The following is a 12,397-nucleotide window of genomic DNA, read 5'->3' on the forward strand; positions in this document are numbered from 1 at the left end:
GTGTGTTTGGTAACGTGTGTGTGTGTGCGGGCGTGTGTGTGTGCGGGCGGGCGTGTGTGTGTGTGTTTGGTAAGGTGTGTGTGTGTGTGTGTCTGGTAAGGTCATCAGTCCTCTACGTCCCTCCACCCTTTTGTTGCACTTCTTTAATCAGCAGCAGAAGAAAGCCATATTTTGGCCCGTCTGTCAGCAATGTCCACCCACGACGCCACTACAGCCATTGCCCACGCTTTCCCTGCTTCGATGCAAACGCCAGATAAAAACCCTACAAATCAGGAGAAGGGACATTCACTCCTGAACGTGCTCACCTCCTACCTCCTTTTCTTCTGTTTCTTTTCCTTTGCCTATTGTTCATTTCCTCTCCTTTTTTTTTCCAAGTCTGTTTTTAAAAAAAAAAAAAGTACCCCCCCCTCCTCCTCCAGCTCTGATTAATTTCTCCCTCCTTGATTTTTGTTTTCATTTCTCATTTTGTTTTGTTAGATGTTTTAATTAAGCTTATTTGGCTTAGTTTGTTTTGTGCTGTGCTTCCTTTTGCTGAAAGGAAATGAACTCAAATGTCGCTGTAACATTAGTGGCACATCTGGGGGCTGGTTACCCTTTCAGGAAGTGACACATAGATCAGATAAAAGGTGTGCATGTCAGAGAAATGTTGGTGCACTATCGAAGTAGAGAAAAAGAGACGCTTATTCAGTGTGATGTTTGTACAAATCGAGAAGGATGCTATCATACAAAGGCCTAAAAACATTCTGCATAGTTAGGACAATACTTTGATACTGGTGAGTGGTGCTGAGTTAATTCAGCCTTGTTCCCAAGAAAATCTCTAGAAAAATAGAATTGGCTTTAATCTGCTAATGCAAGGAAGCCTGCTTAGCTACTGAAAGTCATTCTAGATGCCATGCTGTGCCGCGGCGACAGAATCGCTGTACATTTTAAGCAAATGGTACTGTAATCTTTCCAAAATTTTCAGAGAACATTTATCTGGTTTAAATGAGTGTCCTTCATTATGGTATATTGTAACCATATATGCATATGTAGCATCATAAAGGTCAAATGTAGTTCAGTCAGTGTCCAGTGGTCCCTTCAGGTAACGCACTCCATAGGCCTAAAAGTCAGGCATATCAGGGACAAGGCGGGAAGCTGGCAACTTGTAATGGGACGAGATAGGCTATCTTTATTGTCAAAACATAAGAATGAAGGGGGGAAAAAGACACCGATTAGCTTTCCTGACAGTTGGCCGTTTGAAGTTTGTGCCAAAGTGCATTAAGGGCTGTTATTCCCTCTTTTCTACACTTGCAAATACAGAATCGCTCAGGAAAAGGCGAGACTTGCTTGCTAATCAACTGATAATGGGCCACACTGTCCGTTTGCCATAGCTGCCCGCCATCCTGTGTGCACACTCACGGCACACTTGCTTCACACAGTTGACTAGTGCAGGCCTTTGTTTTGTTGAGTAACTCTGGCCTGACAGAGTCAGGGGAAGAAATAATCTAACAGTTTCTGTGAAACATAGAACACCTTAAACATACAGTTTGTAATCTGTACAATGTCAATTAATTGTTGGTGTCAGGTTCACAAAGCAAGGTATATCCTATCTGACCTTTGACCTGTTTGTCTGCAGCCAGGAAGTTCCAACCCTCTCACTCTATTGTCCACCTCAGGGCAGCATCGTCTCAACTTAAGCTCACTGGTTTTCTTTTTCTTTTGCTGTATCAAGCTGAGCAAACTATTCAAGCCATGGACAGAATATGTTGATGTAAACATTTTGCATCACATCAAATTCTGCACAGGAGAAACTGGTGAATTGTCATTCAACCCACAACTGTAATACAGAAGCCAAGAATCATCCAACGTGTGCAGCCACATCAGAATGCACCACCCTGCCTCTTCCTGCACTGATAACGCAGTGAGAGACAGTGGAGTGCGTGTTGCAGCCGTGGTCTTAAAGTAAGGATGTGCGTGTGTGAGACTGGGAGAGGGGCGGTGGTTAATAGTCGTTCCTTGACTTTCTCTACAACCCTTATAATGGCCTCCATCAGAGGAAGTGAATCCTGCAGAGTGTCAATTCAGCTCTCGGAGACAAGACAAACACTTGAAATGTCAACGCCAGCATTGTTTAAAAACTCCCAAGTTCTACAACTACCTTTTAATGCAAAACACATTTCTAGGAAATAATAAAGATTAACATGTGGGGTGGAGGGTCAGGATTGGGTATAAAAAGATAATCTGTTAAAGCTTTGGTCTTTCAAACAAAAGCTGAGTCATGTCTCACTATCATGTGCCAGAAAAATTCCAAAAGAAGTTTTTTTTTCCATCATCTGCTATACAGAATATTGTTTTGTTTTTTTTCTTTGTTTTTTTAAACCCCCCCCCCAAAAAAGAAAACATGCTTGGGAACCCTTCATGACCCTGTGATTGATCTAAGCATATGAGCACAGAAGTATCTTTTCTTTCATCACAATCTGCTGCATTCAGAAACACAACCTGTGCTGAAGTGTTGCACGGTTTTCTGAACACAAACCAGATGTCGGGTGCTATTTACCAACAATGAGGAAGACCAACCAGGCTGTCATAAATGAAAGGTGCAAAAACCAGCATGTGTGATGCTTTATGGGTGAATCTGTGCATGGATGAAGGTATCATTGGTGAACTTTTCGCACAAGATCTGTGGTCATTTTAGTAAGACGTTGCCAGAATTCATGCTGAATGTTAAAGCAGCATGACGCCACAGTGTGTGTGCTTGACTGGCCTGCCTGCACTCTAGATCCGTCTCATATTAAAAATACAAGATGATGCATAATAAGGAGGAGATTCAGACAACAACCACAGCATGTTTAGAAGCTACGCATCTGTGTACAGTGAGACCTTTGGACATTCCTCTGTCAAAACTACAATAATTAGTGTTCTTAGTTCCCAAATTATATTTTTTAGAAAGTGCTATTAAAATCAAGGGTGATGTAACAGAATGACAAATATTACTCTACCCTTTGTACTTGTGTCTGTTCAAGAAGTTCAAAAGAAGTTTAACAAAATCCAGAATTATGTTTTTAAAGCATTTCAGAAAAACTTTTTTGGAAATTATGTATAGAATCGTGTTGTCAAGAAACACTTCTAATCCCATTTTCATCCTCGACTGCACCTGGAGATATCCAAGTGTTTCTTTAAGATATTGACAACCCCCCAGAAGAAGTAAAGCCTAACCAGCAGGTACAAACGGAGTCAGACCACCAGCTCAGGTGAAAGCGTACGGAGAACAAAGCAGCAAAGGCTAACCCAAGCAGGAAAGATCTCGTTTTCAGTGCTGTGGCTGGGCAGGAAACTAAACCATTCACCCGGCCATGTACTCCCATCCTGAAATGGGGGAGTAAAATGTTAAGAGCCAAAACGAGGCAGTGGAAGCAGGAGGATGGGGGCACCAAAATAAAAACTAATAATAATGACTTTATTTCCATCTCTAGCCCACAGATCTTTGCTTCCTTCCTTTCCCTTTCATGCCTGATGGAAATCGTTTTTTTCGTGTTCAGCTTTGAAGAGAAACATCGGTGTGGGTAATTGTAGATATGAAAGTGTTTGTTGCTTTTTTTGATTGAGTCATTCCCTGCATTTGTTATGAAGGCTGATATCTCTCATCTGTGACGCTTGGGCCAGACTTGAGTCTTCCTCCATGTTTACCATAAGGACAGGAAGATGCAGCTTCGCCCTACCACCCCTCCCCACAACATCCTGGGACCATCTGGAAACTTCCCCAACAAGGATGCCTTTCCATGGCCTGTGCAGAGCTCAGTGACCTGTACAAAAGAAAAAGTGCACTCATGATTCACTATGAGAAATTAGATACTTTTGTCTGTCATTATTTCTTTTTTAACATTTATTTATATTCATATTTCAGTTTTTCATGACTATCATGTGTTTTGTGTCTTTTTGATTAGATATTTAAATCTTACCGTCATTCACAGTAAACCATTGAGATGCACAAACGTGTATCATTATTATTATTGTTAATTATGTGTATTGCCAAAGCTCTAGATCTCTTAGACAAATGTGACACTAGAAATTGTACCAGTGTCCTCATCGTGTGCTCCAGCAAGCTACAGATAGCATTGTGACATGCTTTGACCTGTAATCTACCATTAATTTAAGCTTCCCTTTGTGATTACAGATGTCTCACCCCTGAAAAACACAATGATAACGCTCTTTTCTGCTCCCTCTTTGGCATCATCTGACACATTTTAAAAGTCTCCCAGCTATTGTTCTGAGATGGATAAAAATAATAACTTGACAATTTATCCAAGGGGTGTTTCCAGTAAAGAGGTCTTAGGGGTTACTGGGTATCATAGGGGGTCAAGCTGGCTCCCCAAACACAGGAAGGTAGCACTGTAAGTCAAGGCTGGACACTTGTGCTCCCTCTTAGGTCCTCACCTTCAACTCTGCCTATTAATAACACAAGCAGAGTGTGAATCTGATGGGTGGGATGAGCAAACAAAAGCAAGGGCATCTGAGTTCAAATTGGCTTACATGACTTGGAAGTGATGTGTTCTATAGAGCTCTGATTTTCAAACCTGTCACAGAAATTTAAGAAATGATAACAAGTTGTTGAGTATTTGGCTTAACTATGCAGTTTTTGGCATGAAAGTTGTTCGACCAATCTAAAATGGTTAATGAGGTGGACGGGGTTGAGGTCATTGTGTTAACATCATATGTTCTTTGTATGGCTGAATTGGAGGCGTGTGCTGTCGCGGTGGGAGCGCGCAGAGGAAGGGAGGGCAATCTTGTCCGGACGCTAATAAGACCCAATGGCTGGCGCAAGGTGGCCAGGAGCGCTGAAACGCGACAGAAGGCGGTGGACGAAGGAGAGGAGGATAAAACATTTCAGAGAGATATATATGTGGATGTACAAAGAGGATGAGAGCGGCACTGGAGCGTTCCTAGGAATTCCACAGAGTCAAGGAGCCGTCGGGCTCTTCGCGTGCGTCTGTCTGTGTGCCACTTCGAGAGGAACTGAGTGGAAAGAGAAGCGGTAAGTAAGGCTCAACCCTCAAAAACACCTGCGTCAAGACAGTTATCTCTGAAAGACGTAAGAAGATAACTCTCAGTTCTCATCAGAGCTGGTGACTTCTGCTCAGAAACTTCTGAAGATTTGTCATGGTTTTTGACAGATTGATGCCAAACTTCAGAAAAAAAACAATCAGATCACTTGTAGGACTCCTTGCCATCAGAATTATAAAGACACACAATAAAGAACATCTATTTTGTAGTTTTCAGCTTTTTGATCATGAGTGAATGCTATAACAAGAAGTACTTACATGCCCCAACTTTGTGATTATAAAATATCAGCTCGAGTAATCCATGATTTGGAATGGACCAAGATCTGACTGTCATTCAGTTGCTATCACACACCTGGAACTGGGCTATCAGTGTAGGCACCGTGAGCTGCTGAGTCCTGGGAGCCCCAACTCTCCCCAATGAGGCAGTTCTGGTGGGCCCACCTGGCACAGCTCGGCCTGCTTGCTGTGTGGACCTGTATATGGCTGGTCCAGGGATGCGGGCCAGGTCCTGGGTACGGCATGCGCTCCAGGCCCAGGAAACTCACAGCCATGCACTACAAGCAGTTTTTCCCCAACTTCTCAGAAAACAACCTTGGGGCCAGTGGGAGAGCAGAGGGCAAGATCACACGCAACTCTGAACGCTTCAATGATCTCGTGTGCAACTACAACCCAGATATTGTCTTCAAAGACGAGGAGAACACCAATGCAGACCGCTTCATGACTAAGGTGAGACTGGTGTATGGTTTAACAAGTTGTATGGACCTCTAATTCCCTTTAACTCAAATGATACCTGGTTACTGTATAGTCTTACTGTATAGAAAGAACAATAAAGGGGAAATAAAGTGCAGACAGTCTGGGGGATGCTCTGACTGGAGACTCTTTTCTAAACAACCCCCCACCTGTATCATCAATCAAATCCCTTTACAGAAAGCTGCTGACTGTAGTGTACTCTTTATACTTTGCCAGTTCAGCATGTCACCTTGATACCAAATCATATGATATCATTCATTGTTTGCTGAACTCTACACTACCTTCCCTTTGCCGGGCTCTTAACTGACAAACAAATATTCGACACGAACTGTGTAAGTTTTAACCAAACTCTCCCTCCCTTTTTTTTTAAAGAGATAAGAAGATCAGGATGTAATCCAACACTACCTCTTAAGAGACTGAGTTCCCCTACAGGAACACTTCCTTTTAATCTTTAACAAAAGTCTTTGTTATTGGAAATAAAATGATTCATATGACAGGCTCTGTGTGCCTCTGTGAAGAAATACACAAGTGTAGGTTCTGTTTGTTTACTGGGAATAGGTCAGTCAATGAATAACACCTTAAAAAGACAAGAGAATTTAAGGCTTGGGTAGCTGCTGAACAATGCATTTGCGTGTATCTGGACACCCAGATATGATTCTGTTGTGGATGCTGCGATCCACTATGATTGTTTAGGATATAAATCTGTGTTTCTTCCCCTCCCAGAGTGATTGTATGTGATTGAAATCTGTGGTTGTATGTCAGGGCCCTACTGATACCCAATTTGACTTATGTGTGCATGTGCCCCCTTTTTTGCCCAGACGTGAAAGACACTCTTTGTGCGTCATTTGGAGACTGAGAAGGGTCGCCTATACAAAATTCCCGCCTGCTGAAGTAATGGCACCGTCGGAAAAGCGACTATTGTAGTTGTGACAATGAAACGCCTCTCTTCAATGGCATTGCCAGAGAAATGTACCCAGTTTGATTTCTGTCCCTCATGCTTTCTCACTCTTGCTGTCACATTCCCATGTCCGTGCCCATACATTCTTCCCCTCTGGCCTCCTCTCTCGTCTCAACCTTGGCCCTCCGCTACTCTGCTTTCTTCTCACCAAGCCCCAGTTCAAACTTTCATCTTTTTATGCATCTTTCTCCCTCAGTTGTGCTCTCTTTATTTATAGAGCTGCAATATCAGGTTTATACTGTTAATTGAAGGCCACAAAATCTGCTACATCACAAGTCTCAGGGCAATATGCATACAAGAGATGATAATGAGTGTATCACCTAAGATGCTGACGTCATCATTTTTTTCAGCCTGTCTATTTTGCGACAATGCTGACACAGTCTGTAACATTATGGCCCACGGGGGTGTTAAGAGTCACTGTGCATATTTGATCAAATGTCTCAAGGGTGAAAGCGAGTAACTGAAGCCTGGAACAATCTGGAAAGGCAGAGAATGGCCTTGATTATTCTGTCACCCTGTTGAAAAGGCCAAAGAATGTGCCAAACTGGCTACAGTAGGTTTGTTCTTGCACTCTGATTGTTTGAGCAAGGTTGAGATGGCCTTTAGCAGAGTAGAGGAGGAACTGTGTGGCGATGCCAGCTGACAATTACAACCTGGGAGCCAAAGACGGTGTTGAAGTACTGGGTTCGTTTTTCTGCTGAGTTGCACTGAGATCAGTTTGTGCACTCAGATACTGTAGATGGCTGTTATACTCTTTGGTAATACCACTGCTGCTGTTAATAAATAATTACAAGTGTATGTCACTTGAACCAGAACTTGGCTCAAATACTGAACTTTAGACAGTACATGCATTTGAACGACAGACTGAAAAAAAAGAATTTATCTTAAGTCAACAGAAAACTTAAATATTCCATTTATATTCATCTACAATGAAAATGTCAAAACACACACGAAAAACTATTTGTGTATAATATACATTGTACTATTTTTACCTCCAACCCAGCGTTTGCTCTGCTGTTGTAAAGCAGTCATTTTGAGAAAAGACAAACTCATTTATTTATCTCCATATATGTACTCATATCGAACCAGTTGACTTAAAACTGTTATTGCATTAATACCTTGATGAATCCGTGTAGGTTCCGTGTAGCTGCAACTTCACCCACCAGAGTCATTTTTGCTTACTATAACTCGAATAATCTGTTTGATCTGTCAGTAACACTTACCATATAACTTGTTATGCCTGATAGCTACCCAAAAGTTTGTTTTCCTCTTCCCAAATGTTTGTTTAATAAGAAGAAATTGAATTGTTGGTGTTTCTTTGTAAATGATGTGGGTGTTTTACTAATTTGGAACAATTTTTCATATCCCAGATAGTGACACGTCAGAGCCTTTTTTCAAAGGTGATGCAAGTGCTATCATTTGAGAATTCAAGCACTCTTTACTGACTAATTGTTATTTTATGAAAAGTGTATAGGTTTGATGAAGGCAGAGTATAGGTCTGTCTGCACTGCACAATATATTTTCTCGCCTGTTTCTCTGATACACAAAGTAATGCATTTCTGAACTGCACTATGTGCTGACAGTGATTCATATTGTCTGATACACCTGCCTGTAGATAAGTTAACTCTGCTCAAAACTGAACCCCTCCCCTCTGTCTGTTCCAGCGATGTAAAGACTGTTTGAACAGGTTGGCTATCGCAGTGATGAACCAGTGGCCGGGAGTACACTTGCGTGTGACAGAGGCCTGGGATGAAGATGGTCACCACCCTCAAGGCTCTCTTCACTATGAAGGCCGGGCTGTGGATATAACCACTGATGACAGGGTAACGGAGAAGTATGGCCTTCTAGCCCAACTGGCTGTGGAGGCAGGCTTTGACTGGGTCCACTATGAGTCCAAGTATCACATCCACTGCTCAGTAAAAGCTGGTAAGTTTATTATATAAAGAATGATGCTGATAACTGTCAAAGTATATCACTTCAGTGTTTGGCATATAATGATATTTAAGACATTAAAGAAACCAAATCTGTGTTTAGTCATCTTGGCTTTTACTGCTGATCTTCCTGCAGATCACTCAGTTGCTGTGGAGAGAGGTGGCTGCTTCCCAGGCTGGGCCCGGGTGACTGTTGCTGGAGGGAGACAGAAGGCTCTGTCATCACTGACTCCTGGTGACAGGGTCATGGCTCTGTCTGAGACAGGCCAGGTGGTGTATAGCCAAGTCCTCTTGTTTCTGCATCGAGACCAAGAACGCTGGTCTACGTTTGTGTCTCTGGAAACAGAGCATGGGCATACTTTGGCCCTTACTCCACATCACTTGGTCTTCTTAGCCCCCCAGTGCAGACACGACAGGACTGAGTACCAGGCTCAGTTTGCTAGCAGAGCCAAAACAGGAGACTGTGTTCTCATCAGTACTGCAGGGGGAAAAGCACGGCCATCTCAAATCATCTCAGTGTCAGTGGCAGAAAGTGTGGGAGTGTATGCGCCCTTGACAGAAGCTGGAACTTTATTCGTCGACGGGGTGCTGGCCTCCAGTTATGCGCTGATGGAGGACCACAGACTTGCACACTGGGCTTTTGGACCTCTGAGGCTCCTCTACTCATTGAACCAGCTACTTTTGGGGGAGACAGCAAAAGAAGAGCAAACCGCTGACTGTCTAAGAGCTCACACTAAGACTGCAACAATTTTGAGCACCTTGACCACAAAGGACAAAGCAGGTATATATTTAAATAATGACAGCGTAAACAGACGAGATAATTTTAGTGAACCACTCAGGATGGAAATTCAGGAGAAGCGCTCCTTAGAAAGGCAGTTATCAAACGTTCACTGGTATGCTAGATTACTGTACAGATTTGCATGTATCTTTTTAGACTCCAACTCATTCCATCCTTAAAAGTAAAAAATGACGGACATAATATACTGTATGTCACACTGCAGCTTTTCTACATTTACATGTAACCCTCCTTTTTTAACAATACGTTACAAAGACACTGGATTTTTTTCCTTTTTACATTATTCTTTGTATTTTAATAACCGTAATGATAAACATGTTAACACTGACACCCTGACATAAATGTAAAATAATGTTGGTCTGAACAGGTATATAGCTGAATAACTGTATCACAGTCTATTTGTACAGCTGTCATTTCTTTTAATTATCAGTTAAAAATGTAAAAATATATATTATTCTAATGGGATAGGAATGAATTCCCTGAACAACAGAATCTTTATTTTTGTACTTTTTGAATCATAATATATTATTATAATTCCACTACCTGTATTGTATGCACTGACTTGGTGTCATATCATAAAACATAAAACAAATAAAAATGTAATTTTATGAAGCAATACTTTTTCTTCTGCTGCGGAGTCAATTATGCCCATTAAGAACATTTTTCTGTTACATTGTGAAGAAAGAAACGTTCGTTCTGGGAAAGGCAAACATGATATATACAAGAGATCATTTTGAGGGCTTACAGTTGAGCTTAATGTATGTTAGAGTGTGGAAATCTAGCAGGCTGACGGGTTAATGAAAAGCCCAGACATACTTAATATTCCCAACATTGTGCCACCACTTTAACTTTTTACTGACCCTCTCACCTCAATAGCAATGTTGAGGTTTCTTAGAATGTGAGAGATGATTTTATTTCAATATTTTTCACCAGTTTGGGTCACTAGTATCGTGTCTGTTCACATGTCTTAGTATATAACTATGCATCAAAAGATATGGTGCACTTCTCTGAGTTGGATGTCTGGTCCAAAGTCAACTCACTGTTGCTCTGAAACACCTACTTTAAACCTATTTTTAAATCAAAACTGAGTTAAATGATTCATGGGAAGATCTAAGGCTCAACTGAGAAGTTACATGAGTCTATACACCTCCTTGTGGAGGATTTGAGAATGTACATGTGGATTTTATTTACATTGCACTCTAAATTTCCAGCATATACTGTTGTTTGCTCAATTTATTGACTTTAGTTTAACAGACATTAATCTGAAATCTTATTATAATCTCACACAATATTGACAAATGTTCATATCACAGGGAGTAGAGCCAGATGGTGTTGTCTATTTGTGACCATTTAAGTACAATGAAACATCAACATATGCTTGTTTTTTCTTTTTTTTTTCTTTTAGGGTGACTTCCTTAGTAAACTGACTTTACAGGAAACGTTTGTATGGAGTATTTGTATGGACTATAACGTGTTGTATAAACAATAAAATCCATGCAAGACAACTCTGTGCTATATAAAAGTAGGTGATGGTGCGCTATTTTAACCAGTGTTTTATAAGGTACAACTGTATTAAAATGAAATGATATAAACTCCGTAAAGACCAAACCAACATACTCCTCTTCTATATTATGCTCTGTTGTAAACATCTGTGAAGGTATTCCAGGGGATTATCCTTGTAACACAGGAGCCAGATGGGAAAGCACTGGCTTCCCTGAGTGGCCAATAGGAGCAGCCTGTTGTCATAATACCACCCTCTATTTACATCCATCAGCCAATCAGCCGCTTTCTTCGAACCAGTCTCAGCCCCCCAAAATGTAATCCAATTTTCCTAAAGCTGAATGGGGAGATAACTAATCCTGTAAGTGGGACCAGTAATAACCTATTTTCAAAATGAAAACCATGCTCACATAAAGAAAAACTTCAGTTCAGTTAACCAAACATTGGTGTTTATAAGTGAAGCTTTTGATACCGATCTCACACAATAATGACAAATTTTCAAATCACAACGTTTACCATGACCCTCTGACGGAAGGAGGGGCCTCATGGAACCTTGAATGTGGGAAAAATATGCTACATAACATGTTCCCCAAACAGTAAACAGTAACACACTACTGCTGAATCCATACGTGACTATACATCCGCTGCCAACAATTCACTGTCAGGGATGCTACGTGGATGTATGGTTTGTTTGTCTTACTGTACGTTAGCAGGACTTAAATATGATTTCATGTTGAACCCTTGTTAATTTCTTTTTAAAAATGTAGCCTGTTTAATTCAACTATACACTATTGGATTGCACTTGTGTATGATGCTAACCCACCTCGACGATGCTGGATAAAATGTTTGGTTTTTATTACCGCTTTAAACCAGGGTTAAAATTTCTGTGTGTATTATCAACCTAGACATTTAATTTGAAATCACGATCAGAGGGCATTTCTTAACGGTTTAGTTAAATTTACAAAGCTGACAATGATTTGTAGCAACACTCCGCAGTGGTCTTGTTTGAGGGTTTAGATGCCTCTGTGTGTATACTACTACAGAAACCTCACAGTGCAGGGTCAACTAAAGAGCACCACTCCCCCCGGAGGAAGGGATTGTTCAATTCTCAAACAACACAATCCACAGTGGTGTGTCTGCTCATCAAGAGCAAATAAAGTTGAAGAATTAAAACTGTAATCACCAGCATTAATTTCACATTGGAGGCTTTGGGCAGAGGCTCTTCTCTCATATACAGTTACTCCAAGCTACAGTTGAGCGTTCTTCACCAAAGCCTGTCAGGAACTGATGTGGATTACACCTGTGACCTTGTCACAAAGGGATACTGTTACTCAACCTCTTTTTCCTCTAAGTTCATAGGATCATCCCAATGACATTAAAGCTTTACCACGTGTACTGCTCCAGGCCCTTGAATTTTCATTGT

General features: G+C 41.2%; 1 protein-coding gene across 1 annotated transcript; it reads left to right on the top strand.

The window, feature by feature from the left end:
* Positions 1 to 4,748: 4,748 nt before the first annotated feature.
* On the top strand, positions 4,749 to 10,082 carry dhh (desert hedgehog signaling molecule). The gene is made up of 3 exons (XM_072366603.1): positions 4,749 to 5,765; positions 8,412 to 8,673; positions 8,815 to 10,082. The coding sequence occupies exons 1-3, from the start codon at positions 5,457 to 5,459 to the stop codon at positions 9,633 to 9,635; spliced, it is 1,392 nt and encodes a 463-aa protein (XP_072222704.1). The 5' UTR covers positions 4,749 to 5,456; the 3' UTR covers positions 9,636 to 10,082.
* The last annotated feature ends 2,315 nt before the right edge of the window (positions 10,083 to 12,397 follow it).

The sequence above is a fragment of the Leuresthes tenuis genome, unplaced genomic scaffold (genome assembly GCF_036924035.1).
Source record: "Leuresthes tenuis unplaced genomic scaffold, fLeuTen1.0.hap1 SCAF_16, whole genome shotgun sequence".
Classification (NCBI taxonomy): domain Eukaryota; kingdom Metazoa; phylum Chordata; class Actinopteri; order Atheriniformes; family Atherinopsidae; genus Leuresthes; species Leuresthes tenuis.